Raw genomic sequence first — 18,278 nt, forward strand, 5'->3', positions numbered from 1 at the left:
ACACAGGTAGTGGCCACCCATGTTACGACCCAACATGCATGAACAAGACCAGGGCCGGCCCCGCAGGCTTACGGCGGCTACGGCACTCCATATATGATTGACTGATTGATTTTATTCTACACGGTTATCAGCCGCTCTTATGTCAGCAGCAATGCCCGGATAGCGGGGCTTCGCTGGAAGCCGACGCGCTCCGTTTGGTAATCCGTACCGCCCCACTTCGCCAGCGCAAAACACTGACCAGCTGTCTCCAACATTGCCACTTTGCTCTTTCGGTACGCCTTTTTGCCGCCCTGCTGCGACTTGTTTGCAGTTATCAGCATCTCCTACAACACGACGACCAAGTCAGCAACGGGCTCGCTTCTTGGCGTACAAGAAGGAACAGAATCACCCCCCAGCCGTTTCGAGCGCTTCTCGGCGATCAAGCCAGTTTCCCGAATCGATGCGGTTCAAACTCCAGCAAAATGGCATTCCGTGCTAGAGACGCCCAATCAAATGTTCCGGTATGCGGCCCATTTCGACATGAGATAAGTCTGAGAGACGTTTCATGGCTGCTAACAATTTAAAGTGCAAAGTATTTTCACGGAACCATGCGTCCAGATGCTAAGCGCTTGTACGAAATTTACTTGGCTTGGAAAGAGTCCGTCTCTAAGTTGTCGGATGTCGAGGGGCTTTACCCTACGTTTGTCATGAACATCATGCCCAAGAGCGCGCAATCTGTGGCCAAGCATAATGGAATCGGGAACATTTGGGGCTTGGATGATAAGGAGTCCTTTATCGGTATGTTCCCGCTTTTGCTTCATATACTATACTTTCACGCACCACACTTACACGGTCATAGTTTGGCAAACCTCTACTGGCTGGGCTCGTCCCGAAGATGATATCCAAGGTAAGTTTCTGGAATGATTCCTCACGGTGTCCCTGACAGTCGATTCATCTCTAACCAATTTGAACTCATTCAATCTCGGGATGGGCAGCTAAGTTCAGGGACTACCATCACTCTGTAAACCACCAGATGGGTTTGGCCAGTGACTTCATCTACATGGGTGATGCATCCGAGACCCAGAATCCCTGGCTTGGAATGCCCTTCAAGAATGTCGAGAAACTCAGACAGATCCGAGCAAAGTATGATCCTGAGGGTGTCTTTACCATTCTTAATTGGGGCGGATACAAGCTGGGACATTGAGTTCTAAGCCACGGCATGAGGGGTTGGTGCTAGGTCTTGTAAATTAAGCCTCATTCTTTGTACATCATAGAATAGAATGGCGTTGATGGTGCTTCTGCTTGCTATGTTGCGTGTTCGGTGTCAAAATCGGGGAATTCTTTAGGCGCTATTCAGGAGAACTTCTATTTCGTTATTTGATGTTACAACAAAAGATGAGTACTAAGAGCAATCATCAATTATAGCCACGTCTAAGCTAAGGGAAACCCAATCAGTCTATATGACTAAGTTGGATGGGCTTCATATCATTCCATGCGTCCATGTCACCATTATTCACTCGTTCAATAAACATCGAAATTCCACTACCCCGCAAACGAATCAAAAATCGCCTTAATAGATTCTAAGCAGGTAGCAAGGGAGTTGATACCTGAGAAGAGTTCGAGATTTCTACTCTGTCATCCTAGGTGACCGATTCTTCAAAGGTTGATTGCATTTTGGATCCTAAATGTAATAGCATATGTAGCAGAGTGCCATAGAATTTTAAGACATGAGGTCCACTTCTCTTACAGTAAATGCCAAGCTGGGACTTTCGATGCGGTTTGAAGTGATCATTTGTTCTTTGGTAGTAATACTGGCCAGTGCGAAAAGACAGCTATTGCTCATTTGTCGCACATAATTCTCCTCATATATGCGCCGCTCCTAAGCAGCCATACTGAGACTTCTGATACTTTGACGTACCTCCATAGCCTAAGACATAGTTTGAAACAGATCCAAGGGTATCTCAGCAAGAACAGCGTCCAGTAAGCCATCGCGGCCGTCAGACCAGGCAACATAAGCATAGGTATTAGTGAGCGAGACAGAGGAAGCTCGGTCGCCGGGCTGGCCATTTTGACCAACAGGTTGCGGCTGTGCCGTCACCTTGATTGGTGCAGCAAAGTTACGTCCGCCGTCAAAAGATACCGTCGAGTAGACATCGAGGATGCCCGACGAGTTAGTGCGCCACATGACACCAAGTTGGCCATCCGGACCAAAGTCGAAGGCAGGACGCTGCGCATCATGAGTCTGGATAACGGCTGGACCTGTGAAGTTTTGACCTGCAGTATCCGTGATGTAAATCTCCAGCGTGAAGTCGCGTGGAACCATAAGCGCGAAACGACCCGTTGAGGTAGGGTCTGCGGACAGCCACGGAGTCGGATCACTAGGAAGACCAATGCCAGACTTGGCCAGCATCGGGCCGGTGCCGTTCGCCACAAGATTGCCTTGGGTATCAGTCAAGGGAAATGTCTCCCGTACATCTCTGGGTGTCCGTTCGATCCCTCCGCAGCCGAAGCCAGAATGCCGTCGTGGACTGCAACAGATCTGCCGGGGCATCCACAGATTGGAGGCAGGTCTGGAATCTGATAGTCCAGGCAAACGTCCACGGGACCGGGGATTTGATTGAAAGCAGCCCAGGTCTCGCCACCGTCTGAGCTGACAGACACAGCTGCTGGGTATTTCCAAGATGATGCACTATTCGCGTACACCTTTCCGGTAGCCACGTCTACCCGCAGCTTTGTCGCACCTTGCATATGAAGCGGTGTCACAGATGGAACGCTCCACGTTTTGCCTCCGTCAAAGGACTTGGACAACTAGGGATGAGCGGCAATGTTATCTTCCAAGCCAGAGAAGACCTGGTTGTTGAGGAGATAAAACGTCCCATTCGCGTCGGCAAAGACCTGTGGCTCGCCACACTTCGGGGCGGCACCTAAGGGGTAATCCGCTGTGACGTTGTTCCAGGTGATTCCGCGGTCGAGCGTATAGGTCAGAAAGCAAACCCCAACGGGCTCAAGTTCAGGCAGAGGATGGAAGCGTGTCGACACGAAGACAAAATTGTCGGGGTTTGTGGGGTTGACGGCGACGACTGGTTGGCCCTCGCGGGAGGCGGTGCTTCTAGTCATGTTCATCTCGCGAATTGACGATGCCCGCGGTTCGAGGAGAGTCGTAAACTGCTACTGCGAATCACTGAATTGGTACCAAGGCTGCCGAAAGCAAAGGTCTGCAACGGAGCAGATAGAACTGAAAGTCCAATCAAAGTATGGGCGAACATCCGAAGAAGGCGATTGGTACGACATCCTCGCAGCGTGCTGGTTCTAGGCCAATGACTGCCTAGGGACATGGTTGTTTGAGCCATGACAATGTCGCCTGAAAGGGTAGAAAATTGAAAGCGAAGAAGATTTTGATTTTGCTTTTCGAGAAGATAAAGCTGCGTGCGAATGCTTCGAGGAAGTGTTTCGAACGTGGCCCATCAGAAACCTGTTTGCCTTGAAGAGAGAGTATTTGTACTACTTACTTTTGATACGTTCCAGTCTATGCTGATGTCAATTTATATGGTGCTTGATTTGGATGTGTGCCTCTCACAGCATACCTTACAGTTTCAATCTCGCATTTCGCATTTCGCATTTTGCATTCCGCACTTGGCATAGTAACCCCTGCCAAGCCAAGCCCGACTTTGCCACGTCCGCCTCCCATACGGTAGTTTGCACAGGCCTGCAGAGGCGATGCTACGCTGTTAGAGTGAACATCAGGAAACACGGGAATGGTTTCGCAAATCAGCTAGAGGATGGAAGTTCCACTGAAACTGGGTATCTTTGGCCTGTAACTACCGAACTAGCTGTAGTCTTCCGGACTAAACGCCGGCAAGGCGCCGGCAAAAGTAAGTGAGACTGGCCGGCCCCGAACCGGCTACCCCACTGAATACCCGCTCGACCCTCCGAGAGCCTTACTCATTCGCTCCCACCTCGAAAGACAGCATTCGCCAGGCATGCAGATGTCGAATATGAGCATAAAGGACCCAGAAACATAGAGAACAGCGGCCACCTCACCATTTCTCTGACTACCTTAACATGAGATCAAGGCGCTTGGCGACTGGTCCTTTCGAACAAAATGGAACACCTCCGTTTAAGTATTTGGCTTTGACGGTTAACGCGGCGAAGAAGACAGACTGCAAGCGGTGTCTCAAGGTAAGTAATATGCAGTCTTTGACATATCGCCATTCACCGAGTAAGACCTCTGAAAGACCTGGAGTCAATGCTGGTCTTCTTTCCAACACCACACCTCCCAGAATCTCCTAGCACGGTCTTGATTAATCAAAATTCTCCATTTTGTTCAACAAGATTTTGTAAAATTTAAATACTGTTGTGCAGTTTGGGATAATCTTTTGGAGAGACTGACACCACTGCGTGCTGTCGACACTGGCCATAACACACCGCTCAGCCATGGCTTCACGATGATCAGCCCGTTTGTTCCACCAAGAGGGCTTGCGTCTCACCAACACACCAGGCAAGACCACGTTAGAGTGTCTCCCAATTGAGATCTTCCTTTTGATTGCCGAGATGATGGTAGATGATGCCGAGATCTCTGCTCAGCCATTGACCTGGAACGCGACTTAGGATTCCCGGGACAAACGTCCTAAGCTCAAGCTCAACCGCCGCCAACGACGTCTCGCATTGCTACGCTTCAAAATGATCCGAGACCTATCTCAAATCAACCAGCTTTTCAGGCACGTTGTGCTGAAAGTCTTTCTACCAGACTTTGAAGTCTCCTACCGTGGCCGAGCAATCACTCTCGCCGTAGTGCTACCAGATATCGATGCCTTCGATTCATGTTATGTCGTCATCTACCAGCGATCAAGACGAGGTGTTGCCTCTTTTATTGCACATTTGACCGAATTTCAGCCTGAGTTCAAAAACATCCATTTAAGGATGCGACCTCACTCCTTTGTGTATGCGTTTACTGGTGGACGCGGCTCTAGATACCGTAATCCCATGGCGGGACTTCTCGCGCTCAAAGACATCATTCTTGACGAAGACTGCAGAACCCCGGAATCACTGCGACACAGCCGGTACGACAGCACGTTGGACTCCATTCCACGCCATGCGAAGAGACTTCAAGTCATGGAGAAGTCCCTGGGACCCCAATTCTACACACTTTGGAAGCCGTACTCTAACCAGCGAAGGGTGCGTATGTTCGTAAACTTTTGCGACACATCGGAACCACAGTTCGAGCTAGTTCCCACCGCGCGAGGCCTGCAAATTCGAAGAGCGTAGCAGGATGCAACGTAGGCTTTGCGTAGAGACAAAACGATCAACCAGCTACGAGTTTATGGATGTCTTCAACATTGGCCAGGGACGATTTTGTGGGAATGGGTGGTGGATTTTGAAGGTGTCAAACCAGCCTGAACACTTGAGAGAGGCTGGCGGCGATCTTAATTGTTTAGCATTGACACCACTACATATTGAGCCCGACGCACTTCTTTTGATTAATCTAAATTATCATTCGGTCTACTAATCAGTCAAACTCTTGAACCCATTAATGAATGCCATTGATTTCGAATTGCGACTTTTCTTTCGCTGCCCGATTAGTGTGGCTTGACCTCGAGTCTAACACTTTTTCTCTTCTTGGTCAACGAACACCAGTATATGAGGGCATGCTTTTCCGGGCTGCAAATGTCCTGGCGGTAAGTCAAGTTCATATTCAATGAGATGCAGTAAATCAGAGGGATATAAGTGCGAATGAGAGCTGTGAGTGCTCAGTTATATTCAAGATTGTATGTACTGTCCACCATCTTCCCGACATGCAACAATCTACCTTGCTCAGAAGACGAAGTTCGCGGCCACACCCTTGACCAAGTTCTGGGCGAGAAGCTTGTGGATAGCCAGGCCGGCGTGGTAGTTGTCAGCCCAGATGCAATCACTGGAGCCGTAGCAGGTAGCATCCTTGGCGCCGTATTGCGCAAAGTTCTCGACAACTGTGTCGAACGAGGGCTTGGTGTCAAAGACAAGACCCTTGACGCCGCTGTTGGCGGACTTGAAAGTGGCGAGGCGGGTCTCGAGGGCGGCGTTGTACGAGGTGATGTCGGAACGCAGGCGGGCCAGGTCGGTTTCGGACTGGCCGATCATGGCGGGAATCTGGTCAGAGAAGGCTGGTAGGGGTATGTTAGGACCAAACAAGTTGAAGAGGAGATTGGTTTCGGGGTATCACGTACGAGGCACGGAGAGCAGGACAAAGTTCTTCAGGCCGTCATCGGCAAGAGTCTGAAGGAGCTCAAAGTAGCGGTCCATGATCTTGGTGACAGGCGCAGACACCTTGTCCCAAAACGGCTCGCCGACATCGTTGATGCCGATCCAAACGGCGACGAGTGCGTTATCCTTGTTGACGACGCTGGACACGTACTGCTTGTACTGGTCGACCTGGTCGTCGACGCAGTACTGGGCATAAGTGTCGACGATATCCTTGTCGGTGGTTGCGCCGGTCACGGCAAAGTCGTAGGTCAAGATGGTGGATGTGTTGAGGGTGCTCGTGAGATGACCGACCCAGTTCAAGCCACTAGAGGTGGTCTGGCCGGGCAGGGAGGGGTTGCCGAGCGGGTTTCCGGCAGCCGGGAGGGTGCCGCCGGGCCAGAAGCCGACAGTGGAGTAAGAGTCGCCGCTACAGGGAGAGCGTCCGAGTCAGATGGGGCTCTCTTCCTCTCTTATCATTCCGCAGATATGGATGCACGGAACAGGTATGCGGGTGACTTACAAGACAATCAGGTTCTTGGAACTGTTGGTCTGTCTCGGGAAGACGGCCGGGGTGGGACTGGCAAAGGACAGGGACAGGCCGGCTGCCAGGGAAAGGGCTTGGGTGAAGGACTTCATTTTGGGCCAGGGATTGTAACGTTATGTACCAGCAAAATATCAACAATGAGAAGAATAGCGAATAGGAAGAATGAGAAGCGAATGAGAGGTTGAGAAACCGTGCAGGGAACACCAACGAGAGACGGGACGACTGTGAATAGTACAGGTAAACAGTTCAGACGGCCGGTTCGCGTGGGACGCGTGGTGCTTTACATATTATACTGGCGGCTTGGCTCCCCCTTCCACCCGTTGACCAAGAGCAAGAGAGTTCGGCACCAAGGGGCTCTTGATCAAAAAGACTTCGTCACTCTGCGTTTGCAGTACATTGAATTCCCCATACTCGGCCAACGTGCATTTCAATGCGATTGGTGGAACTCCCAGTTGAAGCTCGGGCCTGGGCGGTGCAAATTCCAAAAGGGGCGAGATTGCAGGCGCTCCGCTGGGGCATGCGGGGCCGAAGCGCGCCATCGAGCTCCTTTTTGGTGTTTGAGCTCGACAGATGTTGCGGTTAGCCGCTCATCTCGGTCTCTATTTGGTCTGCTGGTGCCGCTGACTTTGTGGTCCAGATCTGGCAGGTTTCCTGTTTGGACGAGTTGCCAGCTTGAGGTCGTTGAACTTCAAAAGGCTTTGGCGCGAGTTGAAGAGACAAAACATACGCTCATGCCCGCGTTGGAGTTACCACCTTTAAGTTTCTATTTCAGCATAGTAGTCCCCACAACGCTGAACAAAGCTTCCTTCAGGCATCCGCATAACTCCATATCACAGTATGTTATGGAAACTCAATGTTCTCGCCAACTGATGAAGATAATGCAGTGGAAGAATTTGGCAGTTTTGCGAAAAGTCTTTCATTTTTTTTTTTTTTTTCACATTTCGCTAAACTCCTGGACCCTATTGATGTACGAAGGAATGAAAATAGAGTGACTTCTAAACCCTGCAACTGGGTTCCTCCGTAATCATCTAGAACGCGGGGTTGGCATTCTCCAACAACTGCACAAAGTACTCTTGGAACCAAGTTCCGGCTTCCGGAGCCGGAATCACAGAGGACGCAGAGCTGCACTTCTCATCATAGCGAGCCGCAGTCGAATCGCTCGTACCATCAGCTTCACCGCCGGGCTTGACCCAGACAAAGGCATCCAGTGTATCGATGCCAGTTTTGACATTGGGTCTTGTGCCGAAGCCAGTCTGCTTGATGTTGCACCAGTCACCCCAAATCTGGCGTCCGGTCGGCTGCTTGCCGCTGCGACCCTGGTCGACGAGGTAGTTTGCCGGATACCCAGCCTCCTTGAGGAACGGTGTCAACGCGGCGTGGAACTTTGACTCGTCCCACTGCTTGTTGCTCTCTGCGTACGCCGGCGCGCTCGTCAGGTTCCAGCCGTTGTAGTTTGACACATTTGTGACCAAGCCTCGGACTGCCTTGGGAGAACCGGCCTTCTTGTATAGTTCGCTGTAAAGCTCGGCAGTAGGCTTCAGATTCGCTTCCCAGCCCAGCCATCCTGCGTGGCCTGCATCCACGTAGATTGCGACGTTGTCGAGGTTGAGGGTCTTGAAGGCGTAGTCGGTGCCTTCCTTGTACGCATCGGCTGCGCCAGTGCACTTCGCCACGTTCATGTTGGTGATGAGGTTGGCCAATCCATCGGGTTCTGCTTGTCGTCAGCATACCGTAGACATAGAGCCCCAGATAACGTCCCAGGAACTTACCATAGACGAAGACTTGGCGAACATCCGAGTACTCCTTCGCGAGCGCGGCAATAGGGTCGATGTACTCTGTCTTGTACTTCTCAACACCGCCGTCGGCAATGACGAGCTCACCTGCGGAGGCCTTCGCAGAGCAATCACGATCGGGGAAGTTGTAGATGACATATGTGCCAGCGTACGGTGGGTTGGCGCCCTCCTGGTTCAGCTTTCGGATCTGCGCCAGGGTGCTGTTCATCAGACTAATCTTCTCGCGTGTATCACTGCGGTTGTCAGCAGACGCTCGTAAAGTATGATGGCCCTGGGGCTCGGCTCAGAACACTAACAGCCATGCGAATGTGGGCACCTCGGCGACCTTGGCTGCCTTCGCTGCGAGGTCTCCGGTGAGCTTGGGGACGGCGAGGTTCGTGATCTCATCTGTGTAGTAGGGGTTGGGGAAGAGTTGTCTGTCCGCCAGCGGGTTTCCTTCGTACGATGCAACGTCGCGCAGCTTGAGGGGGGTGGCTAGTGCCGCGGGCGCAAGCGCTGCTGCGAGCAAAAGGTGAGCGACAACCATCTTGGAATAATGAGCGTGGAAATGGGGGAAATGAGAAAAGAATGTAAGACCCTAACTGAATGGTGCGTGATGAGCTATCAGACCGGTGACTTACAGCGCGATGGACATATCTCCCCTCTTATACATCACCAGCTATTGCGCCAAGCTGGGGACTTAATCTTCAACTCCGGAGTTTGTTGTCCCTGGATTACTGAATCGCGCCAGCAAAGCAAGGTCCAAGGGTTCCGGAACGCACCGGTCCTTCATCTTAGAGGTGAATCCCCCAGAATGTCGGGACGATCGCAGAGGTTCTCCGTGCCGAGCTTTCTGAGCTTCTGAGGTTACTTTTTCGGCCGTGTGAGATACACGGCGGCCGGGGCTCGTTCGGCGGGGATGATGCTTGGAACGCGGCCCAGTGCATTGGCGCCGAGCCGTTGGGACCTGGCGAGTTTGCTGGATTGGGCAAACTTTGGGGTTTGGCGCACAATGCTGGACAGGCGGGCAGCCTAGGCTATGAAGATCGTACGGAGAGTTTGGCTCCGAAAGACCACGTGAAGTCGGCTCATCCTCCTCAACAGTCAGGGATGCCGGCAATGCTGGCCGCTCACGTTCTCGAATCTCCCCAGCCTCCGCATGGTTCGGATGACAACATTCGACTAGGGAATTTACTGGACTCGAAAGGGTGAATTTGGGGGCCGCCAGATTGATTAAGGGGAGAATTGCCTCCAGGCAAGGTGACCTGTTTCAGAAGGGTGCCCTTGTTCAAGATGAGATAACTTTGTTAGTTGGAGAAAACCTTCTTTGCTGGAATAAAGTGAGGGGAGGGAGAATCATCTGTTCTAGCGCCCTGATTGTGGGGGCTCCCACGGCACTTGACTCAATGACGGATGGCTACGTAGCATCTTTGATGCGGAAGAGTTGAGCCTAAATAGTCCGCCAAATAACTCTGAGGGAGTAGCGCCATATTGAGGGCGTTCAACCCCTCTCAACTAAGATTTACAGAGGTGAGCTGATGTTGAGCTCAGCGTGTGCCACATTATTCATCTTATAATAGTTGCTCTCCAGGAGAAGTCAACTTGTGTAGGTATGCATATGATCGTTCTGTTTCTTTGTTTTTTCTAGGGTTCTAGGTCCTACATCAGATCGCCTCCCTGTTCGGATGACTTGCCCATATTTCCCCTTCTTGATCGACAAAATGACACAAGCGCACAGGTCACACCTCATGCCGTGCGGTCTGCCTCTGGCACCGGGGGTGCCGGGCAAACGTCCAGCCAGCAACTCGGGGTTTCAGTCGAGGGTGCCTTGTTCGCGCTGGTTAATATTTACATAGATCCGTTATTAAAGGGCATGTTTTTTTCGAGAAGTAGACTACGCGAATCGGCGCGGTGATGACAACGAACACTTATAAGACCATAAAGCACAATCAATACCTCGGAGCGCCTTGATAACGCTCAAGGGCCAAGAGAAGTTTGCACATGTTACTTCGATGATAGATGTAACTTGAAACGAAGAATGGTACGCACAACAGGGCTCTCGCTTTTCTTGGGTGATCTAGGAAAACTCCCCGACCATGCCTTGAACTCGATGGCCGTACATGGATCGACTTCACCATGGCAAACTTAAGTGAAAGAGCAATGGAACGGAATTCGGGCTTATCAGTAAGCACTGGACCCGCGTAGAGGACTCGGTCGTTAATTGCCCCCAACCCGGTGAAAGCGGAGGTTGGGCGGGGTTTTTACAACGATTTGATGATTCTGATAGTCCAAAGCAGCGCCCAAAACTTCTAGATACAGAAATGAGCTCGGGTTTGTATAATCAGTAAGGAGAGCTCCAAAACCAGACTCAAGATTTACTTTATCAACACACACAGATAGATAGCGAATTTGCCCACTACAACTTCGACAACAATAAGTTGAAATTATTGTTTGAATTCTTTTCTCGGTGCGCTTCAAGCTAGTAGTTAACAACACATCGAGTATCGACTTCTATCGTGCGATCCTGCGGGATTTTTTGTGAATATTGGATGAATTTGGCAGAAATTTTGATCTCACGGTCACACCAGTCAACCGGGCAATACAAGTGGGTGCATTGATGATGTGATGACTTCTCCGCGGTGACTTACGTGGCAAACGGTTGCTTACTGAGATTCAGGAGGATAAGAAGCAAAGTGGACTGAATCGGGAATGAAATGGGAATATGGCCTTGTCTCGCTACGTTTTGCCTCTTGAAAAACTTGATTCCCCTGGTTGCCATTCGCTCAAGCCAGGGCATGGCGTGGACGACTGTCCACTTGAAAGGAACACAAATCAGCCTCTGGAAGGTGACCGAGCCCATGGTGCCGGACCATTGCCTTCCCAAGATCGCAGGCCACCAAGTGGAAATGTTCTGCATCATCCCGCCGGTGGTACACTCACTTTGTCAAGTTTTTCCACGATCCTTTGTGATTCGTTCCTTCGCCGGGCTAGCTCTATGTTAGTCCCGGAGTTCCGCACCAGGCCCCTCTCCGCCGGCCGAGTTCACTTGCCTACGATGGGAAAAGATAAGATGATCGGATCCATCTGATTAGATTTGGCAAAAGTCAGGGCCCATTTAGCGCTGCTCCTTCGAGGCTCACTACAGTCTACCACGAACTTTTGTGCATTTGTGATCAGATCCGTAAGTACATAGTTCCGAATAATATTGAGTTAGACACATCACCAGCATCGTGGGTCCCGATGATCCCTGCCTTCCCTGCTCAACGGCGGCTGCGAATTTCCTAGTTTCAGGCCAGATTTTTATCTTGTCCAAGGTACCAAGACATACGGCTAGCCGGAGCAGCACGGTAGGTATTGTTGCGAAGTACCTACATCTGAGAACGGTTGCTAGCTCATATGAGACTACATATACATATATCCCTCATGACTCTTGCCACAAAGTCTAGTACTACCTCAATTCTCATCCGAGCAAACCTTCATCTCACATTCATCCAGCCCAGGTCGCGTGCTGCGATTCGCGAATCCTCAATATGAGTAACAGCAAGGAGTCGGGCGTCTTGTCAGACGACGTCCACATCCCCAAAGATGGCACAATCTCCCCCTCAACAGATCGTGAAGAGCCTCAAATTTCTTCTGTCGGGGAGATTCTACAATCACAAGGTGTCACTCGCATGGAGGCAGTCTACCGTGAAGCCAAACAGAACCGCATCTCCCTCTATCTCGTCGGACTTTCCGTCCTTGTCTGCGCCTGGGCCTACTCCCTTGATAGCTCGACGACCTCCTACTACAGCATCGACGCCTCGTCCTATTACAAACAGCACTCGTCCGTACTATCGACCCTCTCGATCGCCACGAGCATTATCTCGGCTGTCTCGAAACCCTTCATTGCCAAGATTTCTGACATCACGTCGCGCCCGTACACCTACATCGTCACTCTGCTCTTCTACGTCATCGGATACGTTATCGCCGCCTCGAGCACATCAATCTCAGCCTACGTTGTGGGCGAAGTCTTCGTCTCCATCGGTTCTTCCGGCCTCGATCTCACCAACGACATCATCGTCGCTGACCTTACCCCCTTGGAATGGCGTGGCTTCGTCAGCTCGCTGCTCTCGGCCCCCTTCATTATCAACACCTGGTTCGCCGGCAAGATCGTTGACGCGATGCAAGCTCGGAATCAGTGGAGATGGGGCTACGGCATGTTTGCCATCATCATGCCCGCTGCTCTCGGCCCTGCGATCGCAACGCTATTGTACCTCGACAGGAAAACGAAAAAGGACGGCATCGTCAACCTCGCCTCTTCGAACGCGGCGCGGCGTGCTGCGAGAGAGATGGCTGAGGAGAAGGGATATGATGGACCGCGCGGTGCTATTGTGGCTCCGGCTGCTGAGCCAGCGGGAACTTGGATGGAAGGCCTCAAGCGTAACTTGGTCGAAATCGATGCGCTTGGTCTGGTACTCTTGGGCTTCGGCTGGAGTTTGCTGCTCTTGCCATTCAGTCTCAAGACTTATGCCGAACATGGCTGGAGGAATCAGTCGCTCATTGCCATGATGGTAGTGGGAGGCATCTTGCTCATTGCGTACGTGGTTTATGAGATCAAGTGGGCCAAGGTACCAAGCGCACCTCGTAGACTGGTCATGAACAAGACATTCTTGATGGCCATTGTGATCGACTCTTTCTACATGTGTAAGTACCGACCTCCAGTCCCTTTTAGACATCAATTATGCTCATTTTGCTGACAACATCACTCAGTGGCTGGCAACATGCGCGGGTTGTACTGGTCATCTTACGTCTATATTTCGAAGCCTTGGTCCTCGCAAAACTGGGTGTACTACAACAACACGCTGACACTTACGCTCTGCATCTTTGGCATGGTCGCAGGTCTGCTTCAGCGGTGGACTCATCGTTACAAGATGCTGCAGATTTTTGGCCTCTGCATCAAGATCATCGGGATAGGCATCATGATCGATGGCCCTCGGGCCACCAACTCCACCGCCCCGATGGTCATCTCACTGATCATGGTCGGTGCCGGCGGTGCTTTCTCGGTTGTCGGCTCTCGCGTGGCATCTCAGGCTTCTGTGCCACACCAGGATGTCGCTCTGGCCATCGCCTTGCTTTCCCTGTGGTCCAAGATTGGCAGCTCCATCGGCAGTGCCATCGTCGCTGTCATCTGGGCTGACAAGATGCCCAAGCTCTTGCGCGAATACCTTCCCGCAACCGCGACTGAGAAGGACGTCAAGACCCTGTTCGGTAGCGTCCGCACTATTCGCACCAAGTACGTCTTTGATGACCCGATGAGACAGGGCGCCATCGAAGCGTACCGTCGCACCTTGTACTACTGCCTGGTGCCAGCTTTAGCTCTCGCATTCGTTCCCCTTATTGCTGCGCTCTTCCAGACCAACTTCTACCTGGGTAAGCAGCAAAACGCTGTCACCAACGTCGGAAACGACGGCCAAGTTTTGAAAGAGGAAGACCGCAACCCCGAGGCTTTGCCGCCACCAAAAAACAAGAAGGAGGCGTTTTTGAGGTTCTGGGCTGGACACAAATGATGACAATGCGCCTGTAGGGATTCTCATAACTGAGGCCAATGAGACTGTATGGAAGCCACCCCGAATTTTATTCTTCCGCCCATGAAAGCACAATTCAATACTTCAGATATTCAACCAGATGTTGAAAAGCTGCTTCCCTCTTTGCTCCAGTACTTGGGCCGTTGGAACCCCTGTTATTTGCGCTGATTCCCGAACCCTTGTCAATGTAAGCACGGATAGAATACCAACGCCAAGTCGCAGACTCTTGCTTCTAGAACATCGGTCTGACACAATCAGCTGCTCCTGTCTCTTGTCTGAAAAGGCCAAGCCTTAGCAATAGGTTGCCAAGGACAGAATGCGTGATCAGGAGGCCTGGGCAGATAGGGCAAGCTCATCTACAATCTGCACAGGCGTTGCAGTTGCCGCAGTTTCAAGCGTTGCCAACAGGGGCGGGTAAGACTTGACAGATAGACCTCTTCCGCCACTCTGGATTGAGTCTTTACTGGAGAGCCTTGATCATTGTCAACCAATCTCATCCAGCCGGTTCTCGCTTGTCCAACTCAAGCTTTCCAACATGGCGCAAATCCTTGCCCTCATTGGGTCGAAGGCAATTGTGGAGGGGCGCCTTCGCCCGACTAGATCGTTGTGCAACCGTCCACGTGCCTCCGAAGCTTTGGGGGCGTTCCAGCCGCCCGGCGCTAGCTGCTGTTGTGAGAATGCGCCCGTATCGATGCATAGTAATTGCTGTCCGCTTCACCAAGTCTGCCTAGCCGCCCTGGAATGAAGCGTTCCCAGGGCTGAATCGACTGTTGACCACGAGGCCAAGAGAACGGAAAACTCGCATGACGTGGCCCAGAATCTCGCAAAAGCCCAAGGAGATAAAGCTTGCTCAAGTCCAAAACCACAGCTTCCATCTCGCCTGGAATTTTCACGATAGAAGATCAACTAGAGAATGGCACGGTCCTCCAGACTGTAAATGTAAGATCAAGCACCTAGCCTGTCAAGAAAGTTGACGAGTTCTACCCCGCATTCCCCCACAATCACCCTTGATCTGGTTGCCACTCCATCGCTCTCGACCAGAAGAGCCTCGCGATGCCCTCTTTTTTCAAGAGGTCCTCCAAGGCCAAGGAGAAGGAGGCGGAGGAAGAAAAGGCCAAGGCGGACCGCCCAGCAACACCTCCCCCCGCCTACGGCACCGCACCGGACGAACCTCCGCCCTTCGAGGATCAGCCACCACCATTCGAAGCAAACGGCGGGCCCAATGGGAAGAGACCCTACACCGAGCAGGATGTCGCCAATCTAACCAGCGCCTTCAGCTCGCTACGACTAGGCACACAGAGAGATCCCGACGTGGACTCCTGCCTCGCGCACCTGAAGCTTCTCTATGCCATTGAGACGCTGAAGGAGGAAGTCGGGTACAGCGATGGTCTATGGGACTTGTGGGATTCGCGAGCCAGCCCTAAGGATGGTGATGAAGGCTCCAGCAAGGGAGGCGAGGAGCGCGTGAAGGAGATTCTGTCGGCGCTGCGCGAGAAGAGATGGGCTGTATATCTGGCGCGGGCGGCGGATCGTTATCAGACTTGGTGGAAGACGCTCTCGGGAGGTCGCCTGCGTGAAGCAGAGATGAAGGATTTCGAGACGTACTCCGACAAGTACTTGAAGTTTCCTGACGTGGGCGAAGACTTTCCCTGGACAGTGGATAATCTTCCACCACTCGGTAAGCGTTGCGTTTGACTCTGCTAAAGATTTGGCAGACATCTAACCGTGATCAGATGTCCTGATAATGTTCCATGCGCACATGCTGAATCCCAGAGCGTTTCTGGAGGACACTATGCGCTGGGATCTCCGCGATTTCTGGACGACGGGAATGCCGTGGGCCCAGGTCAATCAAGTCATTGACTCCAAGTTCAACTACGAGGTTTCTGATGTGGCCAAGTCGAACTGGGAAAGGGCAACAGGGAGAGCGTGGAACAACCTCGAAGAACCACTGGAGAAGGAAATCGAATGTCCTGCATGCAAGCAGACTACTCTTGTGCCATGGAGCACTTGCGGTTTGCCAGAGATGTACAAGGGTCAAGAGTACGTTCAATCATGGACGAGATTCCATTCGCACTCGTGGAGTTTGCTGACCCTTTTGTCAAAGGCGGCCAGGTTTGGTTGGAAAAGGATACGGCGATGGCGACTTCTCTCAACTGTGCACAGCAGGCTGCAACACCGTCATCACGCATCGTCTACTCTGCGTTGCCAAGATGATCAACGACGCGGAGCTTTATCTAAACGAAGGTGTCACTCTCCCGAGCACCGTCCTAGACCCAAAGGTCGGCATGCCAGTGGCCACCGAGGCAAAGCTCAGGGATGTCACGTACCCCAACAGACTGATTGGGCAGGGAATTTCTGAGCAGCTGCTACGACTCATCAGTCCCGGTCAAGCAAAGACGCCGACGATGAAGGATGTACGAGACTTGGTCTCTGCTGCTTTGTCTGATGATGACGCCTTTGCGAGAATACAGGGGGCAAGACCAGCCCCTTATGACAGGAGAGACGGGTCAGGTGGGAGAGTAATCACACGAACGGAACGCTTTCAGAGCAGCAAGATGATGTCGAGGTACTGGGAAAATGCGTCCATCTTCGCGCTCGACCTTGTTGGAGCGACGATGCGACAGGGGGTATTCATCGGCAAGATGTTCAACGTCAGTATCCTGACTGATACTCCCAGCCCCTGAGAGTGCTAACAAGAGTCCTCTGCAGATCGACTGGTTACACAGTCCCAGTGCGAGGGGTACCATGGATCGGCTTCTCCAAAAGTACCAACGCTTCATGCTCATCATGACCGAATATCCCATGTCTTTGACGGTGCCTACGCTGGATGTGGACCTTGCCTGGCATACTCACCAGTTGGCCCCGAGAGCGTACTACAAGTTTTCAACATACAACACCGCCATGAGTACCAGCAAGGAGGCCAAGTTCATTGACCATAATGACAAGATTGACGAAGACCAGCTGTCCAACTCGTTCGAGTTAACTAGCAAGACTTACTTGGAGAAGTTCAACGAGGTCTACTCAGAATGCACATGCTGGTACTGCGAAGGTTTGTTCAACGCTCCTCGGAGCCGCTTGATCCATCCCGTTTCATAACCAGGAACTCTTGCTAACGATGCTGAACAGCTGTACGCGCAAAGATCACAATCGACAGCTCCTCCGTCTTTGGCAAAAGCAAGCCACAAAAAGGTACGTTCAATGAACAGCACCCCTGCGCAAGGTCCAAAATACTGACACCCCTACCTCCAGCCATCGACAGCTTCGACAAAGCGACAGCCTCGCAGGTCTGCACTCCTTCCAACTCGGTCCATATCTCCGCCCACAACTCCGTCCGCACGGACGGATCTGCTACTTCCACCATAACGCATCGCCAGCTCCGCGCAGCTTGGAGGATGCGCCTCGATGACGCCTACGAGCGAGCAAAGAAGCGCGCAGCTAAACGAGGAAGGACGCTGCCACCGAAAGAGGAGTTCTACAACAATTGGGGCAAGACGCACCATAGAGACAGTCCCTACAACTATCCCGCGTACCTTATTGGAGGGGTCTATCCTGCTGGAAACCCTGGTGTCCTTCATGGGTCTTGGGCCGACTGCGCTCAGGGGCTTTGCGGCACGAATGATATCGCTGCTGGGGGATGTGGCGGTCCTGGTGGTTGTACCAATATGGGCGTAAGTCCTCTATCTTCATGCATCTCTCAAGCTGAGTGTCTAACATGGTGGTCCGATATCAGGGGTACTGGTCTGGAGCAAGTCGCCAAGTCGGCGGTAAGTATTTCTTCATTCTCGTCTGTCTTCTTCTTTATAAGCTCTAACGTCTCTCTATTGATAGGCTGCGCTCATGGAGCAGGAATAGTGGGCATGGGTTCGGGAGGATGCGGCGGCGGTGGCGGTGGTGGTGGGTGTGGTGGTGGCGGCGGTTAAGCTAGATCTCACACGAAGTCAAGCTTCATTGTCTTGATCTACATTATCTCATTACTTACCATAGGTCAAGCCGTTATAGTAGCAATCTACTTAACTATATCTCACTAGTCGCCCTTCTCTGTGTAATGCTATTTATCAACATAACCGACGTTCGACCACGACAAGGAGAGCAGAGCAAACAACACAGCATAACTTTTAATAAAAACTATAAAAAAAGATTGATGGTCAATTGACCAGAGGGTATTTCCAAATATTCATCAGGCACGTAGTACCGAAACCG

At 51.9% G+C, this 18,278-nt stretch overlaps 7 protein-coding genes across 7 annotated transcripts; 4 read left to right on the forward strand and 3 right to left on the reverse strand.

Annotated features, from left to right (window-relative positions):
• Positions 1-492: 492 nt before the first annotated feature.
• On the forward strand, positions 493-1,183 carry HER10_EVM0011768 (putative fad binding domain-containing protein; the record flags this gene model as incomplete). Its single annotated transcript, XM_035481189.1, has 4 exons — positions 493-500; positions 566-777; positions 839-886; positions 975-1,183. The coding sequence occupies 4 exons, from the start codon at positions 493-495 to the stop codon at positions 1,181-1,183; spliced, it is 477 nt and encodes a 158-aa protein (XP_035337738.1).
• Positions 1,184-1,906: 723 nt separating this feature from the next.
• On the reverse strand, positions 1,907-3,329 carry HER10_EVM0007693 (bnr asp-box protein; the record flags this gene model as incomplete). The annotated part of the gene is made up of 4 exons (XM_035477239.1): positions 1,907-2,443; positions 2,509-2,752; positions 2,789-3,088; positions 3,121-3,329. 4 exons carry the CDS (start codon positions 3,327-3,329, stop codon positions 1,907-1,909), a joined length of 1,290 nt encoding a protein of 429 aa, XP_035337384.1.
• A 1,204-nt stretch (positions 3,330-4,533) lies between these two features.
• HER10_EVM0005227 (uncharacterized protein) lies at positions 4,534-5,244 on the forward strand (the record flags this gene model as incomplete). Its single annotated transcript, XM_035474849.1, has 2 exons — positions 4,534-4,578; positions 4,612-5,244. The coding sequence occupies 2 exons, from the start codon at positions 4,534-4,536 to the stop codon at positions 5,242-5,244; spliced, it is 678 nt and encodes a 225-aa protein (XP_035337191.1).
• A 546-nt stretch (positions 5,245-5,790) lies between these two features.
• Positions 5,791-6,834, reverse strand: HER10_EVM0005607 (GDSL-like Lipase/Acylhydrolase; the record flags this gene model as incomplete). Its single annotated transcript, XM_035475215.1, has 3 exons — positions 5,791-6,119; positions 6,183-6,625; positions 6,719-6,834. 3 exons carry the CDS (start codon positions 6,832-6,834, stop codon positions 5,791-5,793), a joined length of 888 nt encoding a protein of 295 aa, XP_035337218.1.
• A 936-nt stretch (positions 6,835-7,770) lies between these two features.
• On the reverse strand, positions 7,771-9,061 carry HER10_EVM0001221 (glycosyl hydrolase family 6; the record flags this gene model as incomplete). The annotated part of the gene is made up of 3 exons (XM_035470976.1): positions 7,771-8,453; positions 8,512-8,768; positions 8,832-9,061. The coding sequence occupies 3 exons, from the start codon at positions 9,059-9,061 to the stop codon at positions 7,771-7,773; spliced, it is 1,170 nt and encodes a 389-aa protein (XP_035336875.1).
• Positions 9,062-12,044: 2,983 nt separating this feature from the next.
• On the forward strand, positions 12,045-14,060 carry HER10_EVM0010066 (uncharacterized protein; the record flags this gene model as incomplete). Its single annotated transcript, XM_035479536.1, has 2 exons — positions 12,045-13,197; positions 13,264-14,060. 2 exons carry the CDS (start codon positions 12,045-12,047, stop codon positions 14,058-14,060), a joined length of 1,950 nt encoding a protein of 649 aa, XP_035337598.1.
• Positions 14,061-14,845: 785 nt separating this feature from the next.
• On the forward strand, positions 14,846-17,998 carry HER10_EVM0009736 (uncharacterized protein; the record flags this gene model as incomplete). The annotated part of the gene is made up of 8 exons (XM_035479212.1): positions 14,846-15,756; positions 15,812-16,118; positions 16,183-16,729; positions 16,788-17,127; positions 17,205-17,267; positions 17,328-17,746; positions 17,809-17,842; positions 17,907-17,998. The coding sequence occupies exons 1-8, from the start codon at positions 15,132-15,134 to the stop codon at positions 17,996-17,998; spliced, it is 2,427 nt and encodes an 808-aa protein (XP_035337564.1). The 5' UTR covers positions 14,846-15,131.
• Positions 17,999-18,278: the final 280 nt, after the last annotated feature.

This window comes from Colletotrichum scovillei, assembly GCF_011075155.1.
Source record: "Colletotrichum scovillei strain TJNH1 chromosome Unknown Contig00002, whole genome shotgun sequence".
Classification (NCBI taxonomy): domain Eukaryota; kingdom Fungi; phylum Ascomycota; class Sordariomycetes; order Glomerellales; family Glomerellaceae; genus Colletotrichum; species Colletotrichum scovillei.